The sequence below is a fragment of the Nyctereutes procyonoides genome, unplaced genomic scaffold (genome assembly GCF_905146905.1).
Source record: "Nyctereutes procyonoides isolate TBG_1078 unplaced genomic scaffold, NYPRO_anot_genome, whole genome shotgun sequence".
Taxonomy (NCBI): Eukaryota; Metazoa; Chordata; class Mammalia; order Carnivora; family Canidae; genus Nyctereutes; species Nyctereutes procyonoides.
The window spans coordinates 76,372,252-76,396,607 of NW_026575140.1; the positions used below are offsets into that span (position 1 = coordinate 76,372,252).

Consider the following 24,356-nt stretch of genomic DNA (forward strand, 5'->3'; position numbering starts at 1 on the left):
GCTACCTAATTTACAGAAACCTGCTTTAATGGCTAGCTCTTGGGATGCGCTTCAGTTGCCCAATGTATGGCCCACCCAGTGTCAATGAAATCTAATTTTTATTGTTCAACAGGCTATGCATATAAACACATCCACACATCAGAAAAAAAGGCTTTGTAATATTCTGTGTCCTGGTTTTTGGTTTGGAAAATGGGTCACAGTAGGTATAGGAGCAGTGTACAGAAAAGACAGCATGGGACCTGGGTTTCTTCTGTCCATGCCAGCCGCAGAAATTCAAGGGCCACGTGTCGGTGAAACCTATTTTGCTTGATTCCCCATGTTGCTTTTCTGAGCCTTCAACCTCTGAAAGATAAGGTTGATATTTCTTCTTTTTTTCCCCCTGTAAGAGCTTTATTATAATATAATTCGTACACCATATGATTCATGCATTTAAAGTATACAAGTCAATGGTTTTTTAGTTTATTCACAGACTTGTGCATCTATCACCATCATCAATTTTAGAACATTTTCAGCACCCCCAAAAGAAACACCATGTATGCATTAGCAGTCACCCTCCATTCATTGTAGCTTTTCCACCACTGCCACTAGGTAACCACTGATTTACTTTCTGTGTCTGTGGATTTACCTGTCCTGGAAATTTCATATAAATGGAATCATCCCATGTGCAGTAGTTTGCATCTGGCTTATTTCACTTAGCACCATGTTTTCAGGGTTCATCCGTGTTGTGGCCTTATGAGTACTTCATTCTTTTTTATTGTTGAATACTATTCCATTTATAGATATACCACATTTTGCTCGTTCATTCATCAGTTGATGTGCATTTGGACTTTTTTCACTTTTGAGTTATTTTGAATGATGCTGCTATGATCATGTATGTGCAAGTTTTTGTAGAGATTTTCAATCTTGTAACTTTCTCTACGAGGAGCATGAATGATATCCAGAGCTAGATTTGTTGAGTGTTTATTGTGTGTCAGGTACTGTGCTAATCAGCACCTCACACAGACTATTCAGATAATCTTCACAATGCTCCAAGGAGTGGGGGCTCTTTCCCCATTTTACAAGTGAGGAAACTGAGATCTTCTAGCCAGTGCAGGGTGGAGCTGGGATTTGAATGCAGGTCTCTATGCTACCAGAACGCTTGCCCTTAATGCTGCTTCTGGAGGCATTTGGTACACTATACTGCTCCAGCCATTCATATTAAGTCACACTAATTAAATTTGTGTGATGTGTCACTTACATACATTATCTTACTGAATCCTCACCCCAAGCCCCTGAGGTTGTCTCACTGTTCTTAATGTTCAGTGAGGAAAAGAAGTTCAAAGAAATTGCCTGGCTCACCGGCTGACATGGTTTATCAGTGTCAGAGCATGGAGAGCTGGCATTCAGCAGTATCTTCCACGGCTTTCTCTCTCATGCCTGGTCTCCCTTAACCCTCTTTTGTCTCAGGGAGAGTTCTGCAAATGCCCAGACTACCATTTTCAAAGGACAGCTACTGTGTTCCTTCCTTGGCACATGTGTGCCTGTGTACCCCCAAGCATATCACCATGCCTAGGCCTCGGGACCTCATATGCATAGACCCCCGATGGCCTTGCCATGACATCAGGGGGTTCCTGGGCCAGATATGCACATGAGAAATCATGGTTGCACCTGCCCACAAACCAAGACCCGTAGCATGGAGAGAACTTGCTTTGGGAATAGTTCCCAGGATGGCAGGGTGGAGGGGGTGGAGGAGGTGGAGGGGAGCTGCCCGGAAAAGGAAGGTGGCAGTCTGGGGGAGAGTGGAGAAAGGAGGGGAACGGGAGAGGGTACCAACTGTCTCTGTGTGGTTGCCTGCCCACAGCTGCTATCTTGGATGACCCCATGGAGTGCAGCAGAGGGGAGCGGCTCTCCATCACCCTGGCCAAGAACCGCATCAACCGCGCTCCTGAGAGGCTGGGCAAGGCCAAGGTCGAAGTGGACATCTTTGAGCTTCTCAGAGACAGCGAGTACGAGACTGCAGAAACCAGTACGTAGAATGGGCAGGGCTGCCCTCTGCTTTCCTTGCTGGCAGGAGGGGCTGATAACATGAGCCGTACCCCTCTCCAGGCCTATGATTAGATATTCCCAAGAGAGGGAGAGAAACATGCAGTAGGAGGCTCTGTAGGGCTCAGTCTGGAGGAGATCCCTAGGTTTTGTTGCCAACTATGTATGGAGGAGAATTGAGACAGGATACTCAGTCGTTCATTCATTCACCCACTCATTCATTCCTTCATTCCTTCATCTATGGACTTCTTCATCTCCTGGACATACTGTACACAATATGAATGAAACCTTATGTGTGATTAAGAGAAGAGAGAGAGGGCCAGCCCAGGGGTCACTTAGTCAGTGCACACCTGATTACCTGTCTTGCTTTTTTTGTGCCAGGTGCAGCGTTGTGGGACTTGGGATGGAGTTTGACCACTCTGTGGGTGACCTTGGGCAAATCACTTATCCCATTTAACCTCAATTTCTTCATCTGTAGAATGGGAATGCTAGGCTCTACTTTGCAAATTTTGTAGGTTGTCAAGAGATTTGTAGGACTTAAAAACATAGCAGAATCCTCTGTGAGTTGCAGTGCTTTACACACATACACACTGGGGCACTCGAGTCACATGTGTGGAGCCCCTGCCCTGTGTCAGGCACTGCTTTTAATTTTCCCAGCTTGAGAGTTAATTGTGTTGGTCCCCACTTTACAAGAGAAGCTGAGGCTCAATGGCGATGACCAAATTGCCCATCTCCAGAGCCAGTCACGGGCTGAGCAGGTCCTGAACCCTGCCCTCGTGTGCTCACTCTCAAAGCCATACCCAGTCCACCAAGACCTCCCTGGAATTCTCTGGTGTCCCGCTGGGGTTACCTGGACAACTTTATAGGGTGAGCTTTTCCCGGTCATGGGCCAGTGGCTCAGAGCCAAGCTGGCAGTGAACAACCCTGTGCAGAGGGAAGAAGAGGAGCCCCTTAGCCCAGAGAAGTGATGACATCTCTTACCTAAGACTCTGCTCCATCTCCTCCCTTTGTGGCCTGTTTCAACCTTTGGTTATACTCAATGGCAAAAACACAAAAACAAAAGAACTTGCTGAGGCATATATGGGAGACAGCTGGTCTTCTGGGAGTGGATGCAGCAGTGCTCTGATCTGGGCCATTAGTACTGCAAGAGAAGAGACACATCACTCTGGCCCAGGTGCAACAGGCAGGGTGTCCTGTGGCACCCAGAGAGAGCAGGAAGGAAGGAGGGCAGTGGCTCTGTCTCAGTTTCCTTTGAGGCTCTTGTGGTCTTCCCTCTCTGGCTGGCCAAGTTCCCTGGCTCATTTGTCATGCCTGTCCCATATGGCCACACAGGTCCAATTTACTGTCTATTTATTCACGCAACTTTTATTGAGCATTTAGTCTATTTCAGGTGTGACTCGGGATATCATCCATTGAGAACAATGCAGAAAACAAGGTAGACACTGTCCCTGCCATCAGGTGGCTTGTGGTCTCTCTTCAGCGTGTACATCAGTAGCAACTTCCCTCAGAATCTCTTGGTCTGAATTTCCAAGGTAGAGGATCTGATGGGTCCGGCTTATCTTCTTGGAAATTCAGAGCCGATCTCACCAGTCACAAGTGTTGGCCAGATGGCCTGATGACTACCCTTGGAGAGAGCGTCCACGTTTAGGGACCAAGAGTGGGTTCATGCCCTACAAAAGAGGACTGGGAAGACCAGCGGGATCTATGGACATAGATTCCTCCCCAGGGGGGAATGGAGGAAGACCAGGTGCCTGAAACAGTCACTCACTTATTCAGTCGGTCAGGCGATATATATGTGGTAAGTGCCAGTTCTCCTGGGTTCTAGGCCATGGGGATTCAGCAAGGGACCAACTAGAAGTCCCAGCTGGCAAAGGGATGAAGTTCTAGTTCAATGAAAGTAAGATTCCAATTTCCCTGCATCTTCTGAATGAAATCAGAAATCCCGGCCACAACTCCTTGTGAGTCTCCTAGTCCAGTCTGTAGTGGTTCTTTGTCCAGGAGGACAGGTCTCTGACAAAGATCCAGATTCCTAGATAGCGCTGTAGAGCATACGTCCAAAAGCCAGCTCCTCCTTCCTTTCTCTGGTTTGTGAGGGTTTCTCTGCAGGACAGAGAGTGGAGATCGTGCATCGTGCATCGTGGATGGGGGTCGTTAGCACATGTAAATGTCCTCTCCCGGTGACCCCTGCAGCCTGGCTTCTTAAAGTCCATACCGCTAAAATATTAAGCCAGATGAATCAGGGGAATAAAGGAAACTGATATTTTTTATTCCACATTACAGAGCTTTGGGGCATCTTTTTCATGCCCTTCTTTTAGGCGCCAAGTATTTTATTAGCTAGTAACCCTTGGTTCAGCTTTTACATCTCAATGTGTTTGAGGCATGATTAGCATTTGTTAGAAACCGGGCTTCTGGATCTTTCTACCCCAAAGGCCTTTCATCCTGAAGCCAGAGCTGCGCCCCCACAATGGATCTGAAACACCACCCAGATAGTTCATAGGAAGGTTCCAGCCCAGCTATTTCCTTCCCAAAGTATGGGAGAGAACGGGTGGTGGGTAAGTGCTGTTGGCTGAAGCCAGGCAGGGACTGAACTTCAGTGGCAGTGTTGAGGGAAAGACATAGGAGGGAGACAGGGTCCCTGGATCAAGGAGGGATGATAGTTCTGCGATGCCTACTATGAGGTGTCTTTGTTATAAAGAGCAAGAACGTGGATTTTAGAATCAGGTTGGCCAGGTTTAAACCCTGGCTGTACTGTTTACTAGCTATATGACTGGACAGGATGTCTGGCCCTATTGTACCGCAGTTTCCATGTTTGTAAAATAAAAGTGGTGGTGATGTCACCTCCTAGAGTCCTTGAGAGCACAGCATGGGACAGTGGCCGTCAGCGCTTAGCTCCAGGCACATAACTGACATTCAGTGAGTGGCCACTGTGGGCTTCGCTGTTGGCATATCTTCTCACCCCCTCCTCCGAGCAGGCTTCCTTCAACCCTCTTACCATCGTGAACAGGAGGCCTCTGTACGTGGCAGTACCATCTATCTTCCAGCTCCTCCCAAGGGGCCTGTCTTAACGTTAGCACGCCTCGTGGGGCATCCAGCGTAACTGGACATTCCCTCCCTCTTCCAGTTTTCTGGGCTTGATGCATCTGACAGCATTGAGCCTTTGGAAGTTACGGTGGGCCACCCAAAGCCAGCTGCTGCTCAGTGCCATGGGTTCTGTTTTCCCCAGGCTAGGGGTCCAGAGCTAATTTGTATTATTAGCTTAAAACTATCTGAGGCAGTCTGGGCCCCTGAATACCTGCCACCCCACCCCTGTCCCTCATGGCCAGGAACTCTGCTCCAAGAGGATGAAAGAGACCCTAGCAGAGACGTTCTTGGTTGTGGGGAGCAGAGGCCCTGCTCTAAGTTGGGGTGGTAACAACCCAGCAATGTACTGTAGTACCTACTTGCAGCAATAGGTGAGATTCCAGAAGCTCTGTACGAATTGCACTTTCATGAATCATGTTCAGGGTGGGAGTATCAGTCAAGGGGAACAATGACTATTTCAAGAATCAAAGATTGCGAAGTGTAAAGAAACTGAAGATGCTGGCGTCCAGAGATCCACCTCCTCATTTGATGATTCAGAATGAGGCTGGGAGGTGGGAAGTACCAGACGGGGCATAATTCATAACAACCCCGGACACTGGAAAGTTACAAGCACGAAATCACCTCCTGTTGTATTTGGTTCACTTAGATTTTCATATAGTGGGTTTATTTATTTATTTTTAAAGATTTTATGTATTTATTCATGAGACACAGAGAGAGAGAGAGGCAGAGACACAGGCAGAGGGAGAAGCAGGCCCCACGCAGGGAGCCCATGTAGGACTCGATCCTAGGACCCTGAGATCACGCCCTGAGCCGAAGGCAGATGCTCAACCACCGATCCATCCAGGCGTCTCATAGTGGATTTATTTGAAGTAGGGTCACCCATAGGGCTTCCTCAAACCCAAGTCCCATTCCCTTCTCCTCCCTGCCCCTTCACCATCACCTCAGGCTTCTTGATGTTTGACTCCCTGGCTCCCTCCTTGCACAGCCTGTGGATCTGAAACAAGCTCCAAGAACAAGACCCATGAGGCCATGTCCTTCCCGCCTAGCCCCTTCCCTCCCCGCTCCTGCATCTCGTCTTCACCTCCACCTCACCCTTTCTTGTGTACGGAGGGTCCCACAGGCCTTGCCCCCGGCTCTTCCATAGATCAGCACGTCTCCTGCGGCTGCCGTGTGGGAGCTTAACGGAGTGGCCACCCCCTTATCAGCCAAACACCCGGAGGCACCATCCCTGCTGCTGCCAGAGCCAGTTTGAAGTTTAATTTACTGCAGAGCTGGAAGCAGGGGCACGCTGTCAACCCCTCGCCTCTGCCTTGGTTTGTCTCTGTGAGGCCAAGCGTGCTATCAGCTGTCCACACTGCTTCCCCTGGAAAGCCTGGGGCGCACTGGTTATCCCACCCCACGTGGCCCCATGTGATACTCCGGCTGCGTGGATGCTCCTCCTGCACGAGCTCCCGAGCTGCCCACGGGCTCCGTGGGCGTGACCCTGGGTGACTCTAGTAAGTGAGGGCAAGCATCCCTCCGTCAGTTCCATAGAACAAATCCGAGTCTGCATAAGGGAGAAGCCGCAAGGAAAAGTCACAGGATAGCGATGAGTCATTCAACAAACATTCCGCGCTCCTGGCTCTCTGAGCTACCCACATCCTGCGTGCATAATGTGGACTCTGCAACGCACTGAGTTGCAGTGCGTAGAAACCGTCTGGTCCATGGTCTTTTCCAGGAGGCAGTTAAAACCCAACCATCCAAAAAATGACAGAGAACTCAGGAACTCTGCTGTGTGCCTCAGACATGGGCAGAGGGTGGTTGGAAATAGGTCTGAGGTGTAGACGGTGGTCAGATGAGGCCTCTGGGCTGGACCTTGGAATGTCTGGTGGGTGGAGAGAAGGGAAGCGGGCACCCGTGCAGACTGTATAGTAGTGTGGCAAGGGCTCCGGGCAGGAAGCAGCAGTACCTGGGGACAGTGACAGATGGGTGTGGCTACAGCAGAGCGTTTCTGTGGGGCGTGAGGGCCAGGTTTGGAGAGAGGTGTCGGGTTCTGGAGTTGGAAGCACCAGGATCCTAATCCTGACTACCAGCACCTCGGGCTACACTTTTGTGCCTCAGTTTCCTCATCTGTAAGGTGAGAATAACAACAGTTCTTACTTCAAGTGGTGTTTTTTTTTTTTTTTTTAAGATTGTATTTATTTGAGAGAGGGCGGAAGGGGGAAGGAGAAGCAGGCTCCCTGGCAAACTCCCTGCTTAGCAGAGAGCCCAACATGGGCCCGATCCCAGGACACCAAGATCATGTTCTGAGCTGAAGGCAGATGCTTAACCGACTGAGCCACCCTTTAAGAGGTTTTTTGAGGACTTTTTTTAAAAAGATTTTTTTTTTTTTTAATTTATGAGAGCGAACGAGCAAGCACAAGCAGTGGGGAGGGGTAGAGGGAGGGAGAAGCAGGCTCCCTGCTGAGCAAGGAGCACAACGTGGACTCGATCCTAGGACACCAAGATCCCAACCTGAGCCAAAGGCAGATGCTTAGCTGACTGAGCCACCCAGGCGCCCTGGATTTTTTGAAGATTAAATGAAATGATGTACTTACAAGACTCAGAGCAGTGCCCTATATAGGGTGAGCTCTTGATAAGTTTTATGTAGTAGTAGTAGTAGTAGTAGTAGTAGTAGTAGTAGTAGAGGCAATCATATAGTAACTCCTCTGTCACAGGGTGATTGTGAGGATTCAGGGAGCTAGCATGGCTGTCAGCCTGGCACCTGGCACCTGGATGCTCCCGGTACATGGCAGTGCTGCTCTCACGGTTTGGGACCAGGCTGAGGACTTTGAAGAGAATGCCTTTGGTGAGGGGGGCTGATGGCAGTTCTGAGTTCTCTGACCAGAGAGAACCCCACCATGGGGCGTGATGGTGCAGAGACCTGGCACTCTCGCCCTCATGCGCTCCCTTCCTCGGCTCTGGACCAGCGGGGACCAGCAGGGCCCACCTGTTCAGCCCACTGTCTGCTCTTGGGGCTGGGGGTGGGGGGTGAGAATGGAGCTCGCTGCTGCAGGCTCTGGCACAGGGGAGGAGATAGTTCTTCCAGGTGGATTGAGGCAGTTGTTTGCTTTGCTCCAGGACACTCAGGGCTTAGCTTTGTGCCTGACGTACCGCATACCAGACGGAGACCTTACCCTCCTGCCCCACTTGAGCTTCGCATTGAGAGTGTCTTGATGGGAAGGACTCAGGGTTCTCCCAGCCGCTTCTGGTCCACTTCAATGTCAGCTCCCGATGGCCAGGCCTGTTGGCCACGGAGGCTCAGGGAGCCGCTGGGAACTCCCTGGAAGTACCATGCTGTAGGTGAAGACGACCTGCCCCACCCAGGACTGCCCCTGCCCTGGAGGGCCTCTAGTCAGTGGTGCCTACAGTTTACCCCTCAGTACCCTCTGCATCACAGCCAGACCCCTCCTCTCCCCATGAAGACTCAGAGGAGGACTAGGGATCCAGGCTGGAGCTGGCATCTGGAGGGAAAAAATCCCCCCCTCCCCACCTTACAACACCCCCATATAGTCTTTTATTCCAGCAGCTTCTCTGACCCCTATCTTCCATTGCCTCTGCTGGCTGGGAAACTTTGTTGCCATGGCAATGTCACTCATGTCTCCCCCTCCCTCTCTTTCTTGCTCCCTGGGAGGCAGAGTTAAAGTGCACCTCCGGCCCCTCCCATCCCTCCCACACATTGCTCAGGGCCCTCTACAGATGGCCTGGGCCTGTCGAGTCAGGGTCCCAGAGGTTGCAGAGCTGAGGTGCTTCCTAAGCAGTTTCCATTTGTCTTGAGCAAAGCATCCCTCATAGGGAATGAGAGAGCAATTCTCAGACCCCAGGAGTTCCCAGTCCAGTGTGGGAGATGGGAGATGGGTACTCAGAACAGCAGGCACGGGTGCACAAACCTGCAAGGCTGGATGTTTTTAGAAGCCAGAGTTTTCCAGATATCAGAAAAGTCATGTAGTGCATACACCATATATTAAGTAACATCTCCAGTGGGGCTGGGGGCACAAGCCCATACTCAAATACACATCCTTATATTCAAATATTCACATACTATGAATAGCCTCACATCTGTCTGTTTAGATCAGATTTGCCACCAAATGAGCTCGATGAAAGCCATCCAGCTTCAGAGCCTTTTGGATTTTTGGAATTGGGAATAGGGGATTTTAGCCTTTTATAAGAATTTATTTTTAGGAGAATCCTCTCTCTGTTGCAGCCCAACATAATGAACCAGCTTGGGGCAGAAGCTGGCCAAGAATTCAGAGAACGGGGAAGCTGATGTCTCTCAGCAGCTCCAGTGCAGAGCTGACTCAGAGCCACAGTGTGATGTGCAGAGGAGGAGGAGGAGGTGTCTACTTGCCTAAGGGCAAGATCTGAGCTGGGCACTGGAGGATCAGTAGGAGTTTGCCAAGCAGAAGGGCAAGAGAGGGCCTAGGCCATGGTCACCTGGGGGTGCTAATGGTGCTAATGGACTCATTCCCAGAAAAGTGTTTTTATTTTTTTTAAGATTTCTTTTTTTTATTAGAGAGAGACAGAGTGTGTGTACGTGAGTGTACCCACGAGCAGGGGGAGGGACAGAGGGAGGGAATCTCAAGCAGACCCCCTGAGATCATGGCCTGAGCCAAAGCCAAGAGTTGGCCACTGAACCAGCTGAACCACCCAGGTGCCTCACAGAAAAGTGTTTTTATTTTTATTTTTTATTTTTTAAATTTACTTATTCATTAGAGATAGAGAGAGAGAGAGAGGCAGAGACATAGGCAGTGGGAGAAGCAGGCTCTACGCACAGAGTCCGACGTGGGACTCGATCCCGGGTCTCTAGGATCACATCCTGGGCCAAAGGCGGCGCTAAACCGCTGAGCCACCCGGGCTGCCCAGAAAAGTGTTTTTAAATGAATAAAATAAAATAGGATGACCAAAGAAACCAGCCATATGGAAATGCAGTTAAAATATATTTATAATGACGTATTATAAATGTGCTTCTTTATTAATGTATTAAATAGCCATGCCTAGCAATAGGTCCAACTGCTAGCCAAAGTTTGAAATAATAATATAAATGATCTCCTAAGATTATCTGTAGCACTGTAGTGTCACAGGAAAACATTTGTGATGCTTGTAGGTCACGAAGTTACAGGTACCGTTATTGCCTCTGGTTTATTGCTTGTGTTTAAACGTGAAGGAAATGCCAGATTAAATTAGGAGAAAACAATAGTGATGTCACTTTTTTCCCCAAAGTGTTCGTAGACCACTGACTTCTACCCCCAGATCTGAGGCAGCAGGTGAAGAATCCCTGGTCTGGTCAGAGAGAACTACCTGGGAACAGGCTCAAGGAGGAGAATTAGAAGCATGCTCCGGGTGAGCTGGTGTGAGGCAGCCGGCAGCACGATGGGAGGAAGAAGGGCTGGAAAGGTGGTAGCATCTTGAGATCACACATTTGGATTTTACTCACCTCTCAGAAGAATCTTTTCTTACGGCATCCTATCTTTTATAATGGCATGTTATAAAAGGAATTGATGCTCGTTATAGAAAATAAAGGGAAAAAAAGGCGGTGGGGGGAGCCATTCAGTGTCGAATTGGCCCAAGCAATCCCCATGACCATCCGGTTAAGCTGTGAGCCATGGGAGGCTTCACAGGACAGGGGTGAGCGTGCCGACCCCGGGGCCAGGGATGGAGGGTGTGAATCCTGATTCCAACCTTTACCCTTTTTGTCTTGTTTTCTCATCTGTAAAATGAAGTTGACGGTAATAGTTCCTATCTCATCAGGTTGTTCTGAGAATTTAATAGATCTGTTCATATGAAGTGCTCAGAATGGGCCATAATTAGCACTTGGTAAACATGGGCTTTTATAGCATCTTCTATCCTGAGCGCATAACTTTTTTGGATTTGCTTAGATGTGGCCTTTCTGTAGATATACGTATAATTTTATATCCTGCTTCTTTCTCTTAATATTATTTCATAAATATTTTTAATACTGTTATAAACTGTTCATAAGCACTTTAAACACCTAAATAATATTTCATGTGGGTATATGACCCACACTTTAGGTAAAGTAGTCCCTTATAATTGGACCCTTAGCTCATTTCCAATTTTCCATGGAAAATGTTGAGCAGGCTTCACTGTGGTTCAGCAACTATTTACTGAGCACACAACTCAGAGTCAGGCCCTGTGCTCAGTACGGAGGACACAGAGGTAAATAAGACAGGCTCTCTGCCCAGCAGTAGCACATACACCTGTGTTTGGGGATTATAATTTGTCTCATGGTTTGGAGAACAGATTGGAAATGATGAATTCCAGAGACAGAGAAACCCCTTAGGGGGCAGGTGGAGAAAAGGGGCTGTTCTAGAACCATCACAATGGGAGTGGAAAGGAGGGGATGGTGGGCTAGCAGGTCAAGGGGTTGGAATCTGGCTGCTAATGGGTATAGTGAGTGGATTCAGTGAGAGAAACCAAGGAAGAGTCACAGGGGACTTGAGTTGGAGCCTATAGAGTGAAGTGGGGTGAAGTAGAGTGGTTCTCAGAGCTTGGGCTTTGTGCCTGATGGATCTCTGAGTTCAAGCCCAGCTCTGGCATGTCCTACCTGTGATCTTGAACAAGTCATGTAAATTTTCTAGGCCTGTTTCCCCATCTCTGAAGAGGGGCAAATAACACTCTTCTGCCTAGAAGTGTGAAGGTCAAATCAGATCATGAGAAGCACACGTGATGCCGTGGGCATAATAAGGCTGTGTGGCATGTCAAGTGCCATTCTAAACACTGTGTGCATTAATTCACTTTAATTCTCCCACTACCCTACTGTTAGAATCCCAGTTCTGTAGATGAGGGAGCAGCCCAGAGAGGTTTGATAACTTCCTTGGGGTGTCCCAGCTAGAAATGACAGAGCTGGGACTCAAAGCCAGGCAGCCTTGCATCAGAGGCCATGCTCTTAATGACTATGCGCCTCTCTGCCGTGGACATGGTGAGGGTGACACCACAGCCAAGTCCCTGTGGCAATGTCCATCAGGTGCTTGAAACTGGACTTTGTAACCCAGGGCATAGGTCAGAGTGCAGGGTCACCTGGGCAGGAACGAGAGTGGAGGTCAAGGCAAGGGTGAGGTTGCCCAGGGAGAAGGAGGCAGGGATCAAACCTGGATTCATCAGGTGGAGGAGGAAGAGGAGTTGGCAAAGGAAGTGAAGAAGACTGGCCAGAGGAGCAGACAAGAATGGGGGCTGGAGGGTGGTAGGGAATTCAAAAGAGCAATGCCATCAATAGCATCAAATGCGGTGAAAATAGAGTAGGATGAGCATCGCTCAGAAGTCGCTGATGACCTTGGGGAGCAGATTCAGGAGAAAGAGATGGGGACCTGGACTGGAGGGGTGGGAGGGGATACATGAGGTGGCCGCAGGGAGGTGGGTGGCTTCGAGAGAGCAGAATGAGCACCAGGCAGGATGGGGCCAGCATACTTGAATTCCGATGCTGGCTCTGACCTGTGCAAAGTACGTGACTTTGGAGGAGTCACTGAACATCCCCTGGGTGCTGTTTCCTTATTGGTAAAATCAGGAAGGGAGACCCACCCCTGAAGCTGTCATAGTGTGATGGCCAATGGACTTGGGACATCTAGCAGCAGTGAGAGTGAAGCTGGCTGAGATCTCGTGAGCTCACTTATGTGGACACCGCTTGCACCTGGCAAGTGGTGTCAGGAATGGAGCCTGCTCGTGCCTACTTTGTCACTGGGAATGGTTCTGACACAGTATAGATGAGGTCCTGTCTGGTACCCATGGCCCATGGCCTCTTGACCAGCTGAGATCCGTGGCAAGGCAGGATCCCTGCCGGAGCCTCAGGCTGGGAGAAGAGCTTGCAGACCTGTGGTTTGTGTGGCAAACTGTAACACTGGGATTGGGACTCTGAGGCTCTCTCCACCACCTGGACCCCATGAGGGCGATCACGTGGCCGTGTGGGCCAGTGGTCAGGACCCTACCCTAGGAGAAAGAACATCTAGGGATCCCTGGGTGGCGCAGCGGTTTGGCGCCTGCCTTTGGCCCAGGGCGCGATCCTGGAGACCCAGGATCGAATCCCACATCGGGCTCCCGGTGCATGGAGCCTGCTTCTCCCTCTGCCTGTGTCTCTGCCTCTCTCTCTCTCTGTGTGACTATCATAAATAAAATAAAAATTAAAAAAAAAAAAAAGAACATCGAGGGTGCAGGAGTGGCTTTGCAGCCAGTTCAGCCTCATGCTGCTCCCTTAATCTCGGTTTACTGACCTGGGAAATGGTTCATCCTGACCCTTGACGTGAGTACGAAGAAAATGTGTCCAGAGTCAAGCTTTGAGTTTTGCAGGGAAGATTGCCTTGCAGCATGTCAGGGAACCTCACTGCATATTCCGAGGGGTAGCTCTTGGGCTCTGATACTACTAGAGTGTATGTCCTGAGAATTATCTCAAGTTCTGTCACCTCCTTCTTCTTCCATGTTTTAAAATCTGAGATTCTCTCCTCTCTTCTGAGCACAGAGCCCATCCAGCCACTTGTTCATTCAGTGAATATGAACTGGCCACCTAGACAACCCGGTGCTGGCCACTGAAGAATTGAGAGGTGGGGGTTTAGAGAGAAGTAAGGCTCAGCTCCTGCCCTTTCAGGGTTGGAAATCTAGTGGGAGCAGAAAGACATCGAAGCAACAAACGGAAATAGGCACATTTATAAGAGTCTTAGTACAGAGGGACACACCAGGGGCCCTGGAGAAGATTAATTCCACATAGAGGAACCAGGGAAGGTGTAAGGAGGAGGCATTTGAGGTGCTCTTTGACAGGAGAGTGAGTGTCCAGAGTAGAGGAAGAAAGGGCCTCTTCTCCACCGGGAAGCCCGACATGCTCCGGGAAGCAGGTGCACCACGCAGGGGTCTAGGTGAACACGAGTGGCGGAGGGTAGCTTTGAGACATGAGACCCCCCTCCTTGCCTCTCACTCTCTTTTTCTGCCTCTCATTTCCTTTTTCTTCTTATGTCTCTCCTCCCTTTGACTTTAGCTCAGTCTGATTTCTCCTCTCTGCCTGCATCATCCCTGCCACCCTTTGTCCCTCTGCTCATCTGCCTTTCTTCCTCCCCTTCCTCTTTATACTTGAGAGGCTAACAGCTTGCACAGCAGGTGACCGTTCCATGAGCTGGGTGCCTAGGCTCCCGACACCCACGCTGCAGGCCTGGCAGGATGGAACCTGCAGGTTTCCACCATGAGCCTCTGTCCTTCAGTGACAGCCAAGACAATTTATACACCCTTTTGGCTGCGGCCGTATGTTGTCATAACCTGGGTCATTTCCTCATTTAATACCATCCATAAACTCCAATAAAACCATCCCGGAGTCCCATAGTCCAGAAGAGGAGAGGCACTGGGTTTGGAAGGGTTGGGGGGGGTGGGGGTGGAGGAAGGAGGCCGAGAGGGGAGCGGAAGGTGAGGATCCAGCGAGTGAAGGTTGGACTTGAGCCCAAAACCCACAAAACCCAGGCAGGGCACCCGGCCCACATCTCACCTGATGAGGGCCTTGTTTTCTTCCCTGTTGCTGCAGTGTGTCAGATTCTCCCCAAGGGGGTGGTCGCTGTCCTGGGACCCTCCTCCAGCCCGGCCTCCAGCTCCATCATCAGCAACATCTGTGGGGAGAAGGAGGTGAGTGCTCCATCAGGTTGGGGGACCCTGGCAGCCCCTGGATTCTCAAGGTCTGCAAGAGCCCATGTGGGCCTGGTTGGTGTTGCCAATAACAACAACAATATGAAAACAGTGAAAAGAAGTGGTTCTTTGTTGGGCACGTACTTTCCTCCAGGTGGTTTGGTGGAGGAGACACAGAAGAGAGGTTTTGCAACAGGATTTTCAAACTGAGCTCCTCTGGGTCTCTGAGTCGCTCGGGGGCCCCACGGCGGGTGGGTGGAGGGGGAGGCTATAGAGGCTGGTCCCCTCTGGGGACACCCAGAGGACAGAAGTCTGAGCTCCCCAGGAGATGCTTCGCGACTGACTATCTGTTCAGATACAGGGACTCTGGCGGAGAATACCCTTGGGGTGGGGGGTGGGGGAGGCACTGCTACATTTTATTGCTAAAATAAAGTTTGAAACCTCCATTTTATAAATTCACTAGAAAAAAGTTCTCTTGAGTTTTCTTCCCCATTCACCAGTTCCAGTGCTTATTTCTTCCATCACTGAATTCTTCGAGCGCAGGTGTCACCTCGACCCGCAGCCACTCTGGTTTCACTGTGGAGTTCATTTCTTCTGGCTCCAGTTCCATGGGGATAAAGACAGGCGGGGATGAGTTTCTGAGTAATAGCCTGCTCCCTGTTCCATCAGCTCTTTCCCTCCTCCTCCCCTGGAGAAAATAGGCTCAAAAGTTTATTTGGTGGTTAACTCGTTGCTGGAAACCTTCCTCGCTTCTCCTAGAATCTATCTGTCTTCCCTTTCACAAAAATCCATGGGGAACAGCAGCCAAATAACCCCTTGGCCCCTCTCTGGTCTCAATGAGGGCCTTCTAGCCCACCAGGTCTTTCGAGAACATATGAGCTTGGTGGTGGGAGGTGCAAGGTCAGGAGCTGGTGGGGAGGGGCAGGGAAGGGTCAGTCTTGCACCTGTTCTGGGGCCTGGAGGCTCAGCCTTCCAGAAATGTTAGCTTTGGGAAGATCTGATTCTAGAGAGAGGACAAAACCCACCACAGGACAGACGCCCCCTCAGCAAGCCGCCCCTGTAAAAGGCAGCAGAACAACAGATAGGCTGCTGCGTACCCCATGCCCTCTGAGGGGGTGCCTGCCCCCCCACGCCACTACTTTTCTTATGATCGGAGGGCTTGGCGAGTCCCCCTGAGGCTTGGGGCAGGATATTTATCTTCCCTGGTTCATGAACCACTCTCAGAATTGTTTCCTGCACTTTTAAAGTGTCAGACAGCCCTGCCTCCGTCCCGTGGGTGCTCTTGCTCCCAACTGCTGGGCCACTGCCCTGTAGGCCAAGCCCCCTGAGCCTTTTGCCCCTGGGCCAGGTCTCTGTTGACAGCTCTCCATCCCAGCCCCCTCAGAGGTCCTGAAAGCTGACCCTGGACCCATCCCAGGCCACAAAAAGGAGCTTCTGCTCCTCCTGCATCCCCTCCACCCCCATCTCCCAGGCCTCGGCCCCAGGAGCTTAGAGCTGATGTTTAATTCCAGTCTTTCTTGCCACTCTCCAAGTAGCAGCTCGGATCTGTGGCAGGCTGTTATTCCAACCGGCCCTGGGATCTTTACCAAGGGAGGTTGCCAAGACTTCAGCTCCCCATTTCCTCTTTTCTCTTCTCTCTCCCCACCATCACACTGCCTCACTGTTCCTCACAGCCATCCCCCAGTCCCCCAGGAGTGGGACTCCAGAATGGCCTCCTCGTGGGGTTCAGTGGCTGTTTGATCTCAGCTAACATGTAATCCTTAATCCCGTTTGGCATTGCAGGCCAGAGGCAGGGACCCCGGTTTACAACCGTCTTCCCCACCTTGCCACCCTGGCCCCCATGCCGTTGACCAGCCAGCCGGGTCGTGCTGCCCAGGGAACAGCCAGCCCGATACTCCTCCTTTGTCTGGTCATATCCCTTCCAGAGCAACCTTTCCTCTCCATTCAGATTATGCATTTCTGTTCATATTTTATGAGGCTGAACTGGCTCACACTGATTTGCCTCCACTCCAGGGAAAAGAAATGGAGTTCCCACCAAGAAGTTCATTCCTTTAAATGCTGCTAACATCTCTGTAGCCCTGTGGCCGGCTGCTTTCTGCCTCACCTCTCCTCCCCACGCCCCACACCTACTCAGTGCCTTGCTGGGATGCGATTGCAGACCAATTATAGATTGATCTTTGTCCTAGAAGAGAATCAGTGAGATTGGCCTGGGCCATCCCTGCCTGGGCCCATCAGAGAGCAGCTGGATGATGGCAGCCTTCAAGATGGCAGGCGGTGCTGGAGACTTCCCACCAGCTCCACCTCCTAGAGGGGCCCTTCCTCCCCCACTGCCCTGCACAGACAGCTTCAGGAGCTTTCTGAGAAGCCCCTAGATTTGGGGATAAAGAGGGAAGGGGAGGAGAGAGGCATTGCAGGAACCCTTATGACACGTTAGGTCCTGAGCTATTACGTCCTTCATACTCAGGCTCTCATTTTATCCTCCCGGAGATCCACGAAGCACCCATTGTTATCCCTAGGAAGCATAGACAGGTTAAGCAGTTGGCCCCAAATCACACAGCAGAACCTGGATGCAAACCCAAGTCTATAACCTATAAAACCCCTTTTCTCCTTCATTTTCCTGCTCTGTCTCTAGGGTCTGTGGATTAAAGGGTGTCTCTAAGGGTTCGTTCTGTTGTGGATGTGTTGGCTGGAGCCATGGAGACTGGATGGCCACACAGGGAAGGCCTGGGTCAGAGATGCTCAAATGCATCAGCCTGATCACCCTGCCCCTGCCTGGCCTGGGCCTCCATCTTGCCCCTTTGTACCCTGTTTTTCCTTTCAAGGTACACCTGCTATTCTTTTCAGATGGATTGTATGGGGTGCACAATAAAAACTAGGAGGAAAGACCTTTTATGACTCCTTAGATCAACCTCACTCTTCTGAGTCTTCTCTCATAACTCACCAGGCTCTCTCCAGCTCCACATTTTTCAGAGTCTGCTGGAAAATATTGGTTGCCCTCTCTCTGTGGTTCAAGGGCTAATCCCAGTTGAATTCAGAAATTTTCTCCCTAGTTTCTGCTAAATCTTTCCCTTCCCTCCCTCCTCTCTACCCTCCTATCTGCCCCTCTCTAACCTCAGAAGAGCCCTGGTCTCTGGCTGACCTCTCCCAGAATCTTAAAAGGACAAGGTGCAGAATCTTACAGGCATCATTGCAACATCATCCCAGACACTGGGCCAGCCCAGGCAAGGACAATTTCTGCAGTTGTTTCTGAATAACCTACTCCAGGAGCCAACAGACTCACCACCAGGAAGTTCTTCCTGCTGTCTACTCTCAATCTTACTTGCTTTAACATCATTCCAAACCCATGCTCGCTGTAGCTTGGGCCCTCCCGTGGCACACCGGTCCTGAGCGAGGACAAGGCTTGAGGTTTCTGGAGTCCTTCTTCAACAATAGAGGCGCCAAGTAGCCTTCGGCTCTCCTGGCTCCGGGTACCAGGGATGAGGGTAACAAAATAAAATCAAGGTGGATGGCAGCTTATTACGCTTTAATTTTCCTATTACCTACCCAGTGGCCTACGCTGCCAATAGAGCAGCATCGCAGCCTGTTACTATCTCTTCCCAGGAGAAGGGAAGGGAAGGCAGGAGGCAGGGGCAGCGCCTCCCAGAAATGTCAGTAATAGATGCAGAGGGAAGCTGACACTGTCCTGATGAAGCCAGAGCAGGTTTTTATTTACCTGGCTCCACTCAGAGGCACTCTGGGTGGCTACTCGGCCTGCGGCGCTCCTGCTGTGTGTGTGTGTGTGTGTGTGTGTGCAGGAGCCCATCCCAGGAGGTCACATCCGAAGTTTGTTGGGAGCCGGTTTATACACTTGTCGGCTAGGCTGGGCTGACGGGGCTCCTGTCTTAATCCCTGGGGCAGTATTTCTCTCTTTCAGTTGCCTTCTGCTCTGATTTATTAACTACAAATAAAATATCATAAGGATTATGCCTCTGAGAGCCTTTTGTCTCACTGCCTAGCAGTGGGCAGTTGCTCTGGGAATAAAGACCTATTGTTTTGCCCCCTCAAGGCCCCAGACCCCAGCTCCAAAGTACATTAACACAGGTCTCCGGCCCATGGGGTTCTCATCGGGGTGTTCCTATTTTAAGCATTATCCAAGACGTCATCTTGTCTTCCTCCTCGGGCGAGGGTGTCCTGAGTCCTGCAAGCTCCATCTCCCCCCTTGGCAAAGATCTCTTACCTAGAAGGTTCCACTGTCTACAGCCTGGCCTCCTTTTTACTCATTCTGGATCCCTCCTGCTGCCCATGTTTTTGCTCCTCCTCCCAGGTCCCTCATTTCAAAGTGGCCCCAGAGGAGTTTATCAAGTTCCAGTTCCAGCGATTCACAACCCTGAACCTCCACCCCAGCAACACGGACATCAGCGTGGCTGTAGCTGGGATCCTGAACTTCTTCAACTGTACCACCGCCTGCCTCATCTGTGCCAAAGCAGAATGTAAGCTCCGCCCCCCGTGGCTCCGCCCCACAGGCCAGGGCGGGGCTTGTGGATTTGTGGACTTGGCCCCTGGCTGGGATGCACCCAGAAGGGGAGGGCCGGTCAGATGCCTGGGGTGGTGTGGGGGGGTGATGACCAGCAGGTCAGGCATTCCCATCTGTCCTTAGCTATTTGCCTCTGTGTGTATGTGTTTAAGATTTTATTCATTTATTCACAAGAGACACAGAGAGAGAAGCAGAGACATAGGCAGAGGGAGAAGCAGGCTCCCTGCAAGGAGCTCGATGTGGGATTCGATCCCAGGACCTGGAATCACGACCTGAGCCCAAGGCAGACGCTCAACCACTGAACCCCCCAGGCCCCCCTCTGTGTGTGTGTGTGTGTCTGTGTGTGTGTGTGTGTGTGTGTGTGAGAGAGAGAGAGAGAGAGAGAGAGAGAGATAGAGAGGGAGAGAGCGAGCAAGAGAGCAGTCCAGGAACACCTTTTGCCAGGCATGGGCGGAGCTGAGAGAACTGGGTTACAGGGAGACTGGCCAACCTCCAAGGCTTTTTGCATCTGCAAACTCAATTCCCACATTTTTAGCCTCATTGTTAAGGAGCTACAAAAAGAGAGAGAGAGAGGGAAAATGTAAAATTGGATGCATTTTGTACTTGATGGCTTGAAGAGCTTCTTCCCCTGGAGAGCGGGTTTTGCTGATGGAACAAGGTCCAAGGGCAATTCCTGATAAAGCATTTTTTTTTTCACAAATGCACGTTTTAGAAATACGGTTTCTCTGACTCTCAGACAATTTGTAACATAAATTCAGTGTTTATGAGATTTAGCTAATTCAAGGCAGCACTATCTAGCAAATCTGTGCATCTGGATGCTCCCGGTGACAGCTGTGCACCCACATGTGGTCAGGCAGGTGCTGGCTGCCCCTGGCCCCTGGAGCCCCGCGTCCAAACCCCCAGGCACCGCTGTCCCTGTGCCCACAGCTCTGGGTGGGCTGTGCTGGCAGACAGATGTCATCTCCACCAGGGCTCCTGCTTATATGGGTTCTCAGCACTGCTGTGCCTGCCTAAGTCCTTTCTCCCCACTGGCAGCCCTACAGCATCTGTAAATAAAAGCCCCTCCTCATCAAGGGTCAAAACCACCTTCTTTTTTTTTTTTTTAAGATTTTATTTATTTATTTGAGAGAAAGCACAGGCAGGGGGAGGGGCAAAGGAAAAGAGAGAAGCAGACTCCCCCCCCACCCGCCCCCATGACTGGGAGCCCGATGCAGGGCTCCATCCCAGGACCCTGGGATCATGACCTGAGCTGAAGGCAGATGCTTAACCAACTGAACCACCCAGGTGCCCCAAAATGCCTTCTTTGCCAGACATTTGCACCCAACTGCCTCCCTGTGATGAGCATTCATTCATTTATTTGCATTAATACAGATTTAAGATTTACTCGGTGCTCCCCAAGAAACAGAGTAACTGAGCCCCAACCACGTGTATTTTTTATACAGTTTATTTAATTATTACAACGAGCCCATGGGTTCCCCAAGTCAAAGTTAAACCCTTAATGCAGCTCCTCAGTCTCATTGGCCACCCGAGGACAGCCAATGCCGACGCTGAGCATTTCCATCATCAGAGAGCGTGCTACTGGACAGCACTGCTTTACATGATAAGTGTTTTGTGGCCAAAATAAAAAATAAAAAGGAGAAATGTTTGGATAAACACTTCATCTTGGTTCCCCTTCATGGAGATTCACAGCACGCATTTGCACAGATACTCTGAGTTGTCCTGTGGCCAAAACAATTATTTACTTCATCTCTTCCAAATAGGATTGACCATAAGTCCCAAAAGGATGCTGATCGAAAAGCCCACAAAATGCTAGTATCTGACAGAACAGAGTTGGGAAACATGGCATTCCAGCAGGTGGCCCTGCCCCGCTTAGCATCGTCGAACCACTGTACGGTGGAACAAAACCAAGGACTCTCCCCCTGGAAATTTCTATCACAAGCCCACTAGGACAGGACTGAACTGGTGCGCCCCATGCGTACAGCAGGAATGGTAAAGAGACAGAGGACAGGCTGCAAATCTCAGTTGGCAGAGATCCTCCTGCTGCCTTCCTTAGTGCAGGGCCCGATGTCTCACCACCCTGATGGGAAGTTCTTTCTTGTGTCTAGCCACAGTGCCTCTTGCTCATAGGGTGAGCCCTGTTCTGTCCACTTCAGTTCTTCCTGGCAAGGAAGTTGCTCAGCCGTTTGCTGAGCATCTACTGCACGCTGAGCTCTCTGCCAGATTCTGCTGTTTCCTAGCCCAGGGCTCTTTCCCTTGGAATCATGACATTCTTTGACTTGCCTTGCAGATGGCAAAGCATTTTCACTTACATTTTGCCATTGTATCTCCCTCCTCCCTAGTCATTCTAGAGCCAAGAAAACAGAGTCTTGGAGCTGGTAAGGGGCTTGCTTGCGATCACACAGGTGGTACGTGGCAAACGGAGCCTCTAACTCAGGCCCTTTGACTTGGGATTTCGTCCTCCACGGCCCCTCCTGCCCTCCTGGTCTGTACAAACAACCCCAGAGCCGCAGCTCAGGGCAGCCTCTGCCTGGCACATATGGTGTCCTTTGAAGGGCAGAGATGTCTCTGGAGCAGTGTGTCCCCTTGCCCCCTTGAGCAGGGTGCGGGATGGCTGAGCACAGACATGATCCTGAGGAGGATGAGCCTGCCCAAGGGCCATGGGGGCCAGGCCACACAGCCCAGGCGAGATGCCTCAGTCATGCAGCGCTGCCTCTACTTAACTCACCCACTGAGGCTGCCTAGGGACTCGGGCCCCACCTACCAGGGCCCAGGGAAATAAGGTGGGCAGAAGAGGAGAAGTTCAAGGGCAAAGAGGATTAAAATCTAATCAAAGAACGAAGAAACCAGGGACTGAAGGGAAATGCAGCTCAGAGCTTGGTTGGAGATCCTCTTCCATCTTCCTTATTAATGCAGGGCCCAGAGACACCGTACATTGAATTAGAAACAGGCATCTAATTCTATTTTCCAGCCATCAAAATTAGCCATAACAGAGACCATTCCATAGGGAATCAGACCACTTTTTTTTCTCTCTCTCTCTCTTTCCAAAAGTAGAGTTTTAATAAGCAGGTTTTTGGACCAAGCAGAATTGTATTGTGTTTTATGTTATTTTTCTTTAATGGGAAAAGAAATCAGGACATCTGCCAGTGCCTAGTTCTAATGAGGCTGGCGTGTGGGGAGTGGATGCGGTGAGGGTCCAGGCAAGCCGTCCTGGTTGTCACCATGGAGCGGAGGGGCCTCGGCCATTTGGGTGCTTCCGAGGAGAGTCAGGCTTCCCCACCTGGTGCACTTGAACTTGCTCTGTGCCCCTTTGGTGAGATCACCCAGCCTTGCCACGAGCTTACCTTCTGAGACTCTCAGGATGCACCCAGAGCCTTTGATTCCTAAGGTCACAGGTGTAAACGCTGTTTTCCTGGTATCTTTGTGCAAACTCAAATCCTATTTTTTTTTTTTTATGTTTGCTCTGGTGTTTCTTTCCAAGTATGTCAATGTCCTTTCTTTGGCTATGTGTCCTTCTGCCACCTGTTTACTATCTGTGTGACCTTGGGAAGGTAACTTAGGTACTCTCCAGCTTCCGGAGGTCCTGTCTATGGAGTGGGGACGATGATACCTCCCTTACAGGATGGCCGAGGGGATTAAATAGGACATGATATACAAAGAGTATATAACACAGTGACCTCGGAAACACGAGCTGCATGTGAGTTTTTCTTTCCTTCCTTCCTTGGATCCCTTTCAAAAAACGTGAGGTCAGGACCTGGAGCAGAGTGACCAGAGCTCAGCTCTGCTCTTCTGCTATCCCTGTGTTTGCTAAACTCTGTCCAGGTTGTTGGAGAGGAGCAGACTCTGAGCCTAGGGAGGAAGTGTAGCTGGAGAGAAGTGCAGAATGGTGCAGTAAAAAGAGAACTATTTTGGAGTCAAACCAAGATGCTCCACCACTCGTGAGCTGTGTGATGTCAAGCAGATCACTGTACCTCTCTGAGCCTTAGTACCTGCCTGAGTAAAGTGGGAATAATAGTGCTTTTCAGGGCACTTGGGTGGAAGGTATCTGGGCCCAGGACATAATAAACATTTACTCACTTTATCCTGCGAGCCTGGTTGTGGCAGCAGAGGGTGGAGGATGGGAGATTAGGGGTGACACTCAGGGTCCCTTGTGAAGATAGTGGGACACTAGTGGACCTTCCCCACACCAGCCCCAGGAGGCACTCGCTGTGGGAGGCCTCATGCTCCTAGTGATACAAAATTAACCATTTATTAAGCCCTCGCTATGTGCCTGAGACTTTCTGCTACGGCTTTTGAAATTGTCCCATTGAAACCTCACGATAACCGTCTAAGATGGACCCCATAAACATTGCTATTATATGCATGAGGAAAAGAGAGATTAAGTCTATTTTCAACCCCACACACGGTTCTTATTACCTCCTCTCCCTGCTTCTCTGAACACTGTGGAAAAGACAGAAGGGAGGGACCATTTTTTCCTATTTCATGGCTGGGTTGACGCCTTGCCACGCCAACTCAAGTAGGAATCAGAGGCGGGAGGTCGGAATCAGGAAACCTGGTTTGGGTCTTGGCCCGTCCTGGGTTTTCTAGCTCTGTGACCTGTCACTGCCCCCTCGCACCCAGGAGCACCTACCCTCCCAGAGCCCTGTGGGGTTAAATCAAGTGTGTGTGAAGGAGCCGAGGAGACACTGAAGCCTGCTCAGGGCAGTCACTAGCTGAGCCCACGCTGGACACACGCCCCAAAGTTAGGCAGCAGGAGTGCAGAGACCAGGTTCTCACGACGCCCACCTTTGCTGCCAGAGAAGAGGGCAAGCTGCAGGGCCACGCAAGGCACAGCACGGTCCTCCTGTGCGCAGGAAGCCTCACCTCCTTCTCCATCCCCTCTCTGTCTCCTCCTCTGTCTCCTGTGTCCTGGTCTCCCCTGCCTGTTCCCGGGGCCAAGCCCAGCTGTGGAATGAGACAGGACCGAAAAGCAGGTGCCGCGCATCATTCAAACACTTGAACTTGCTCTGTGCCCCTTCCCCACTGGCGACCTCCTGGACTTCCATTCCCGTCTCCCCATCAGAATGTGCTCCATGGAGAAGGTCTGAAAACCACACACCCTGAGGCATGTGGCCTGGCA

General features: G+C 50.7%; 1 protein-coding gene across 2 annotated transcripts in view; it reads left to right on the forward strand.

Annotated features, from left to right (window-relative positions):
• Nucleotides 1-24,356, forward strand: part of GRIK4 (glutamate ionotropic receptor kainate type subunit 4) — a 421,461-nt gene that overhangs the window by 244,803 nt on the left and 152,302 nt on the right. For both annotated transcript variants that reach the window (XM_055306214.1, XM_055306215.1), the window contains exons 5-7: nt 1,841-2,005; nt 14,630-14,727; nt 19,031-19,196. In XM_055306214.1, the coding sequence (XP_055162189.1) occupies nt 1,841-2,005; nt 14,630-14,727; nt 19,031-19,196 (429 nt within the window). The remainder of the gene's footprint in view (nt 1-1,840; nt 2,006-14,629; nt 14,728-19,030; nt 19,197-24,356) is intronic.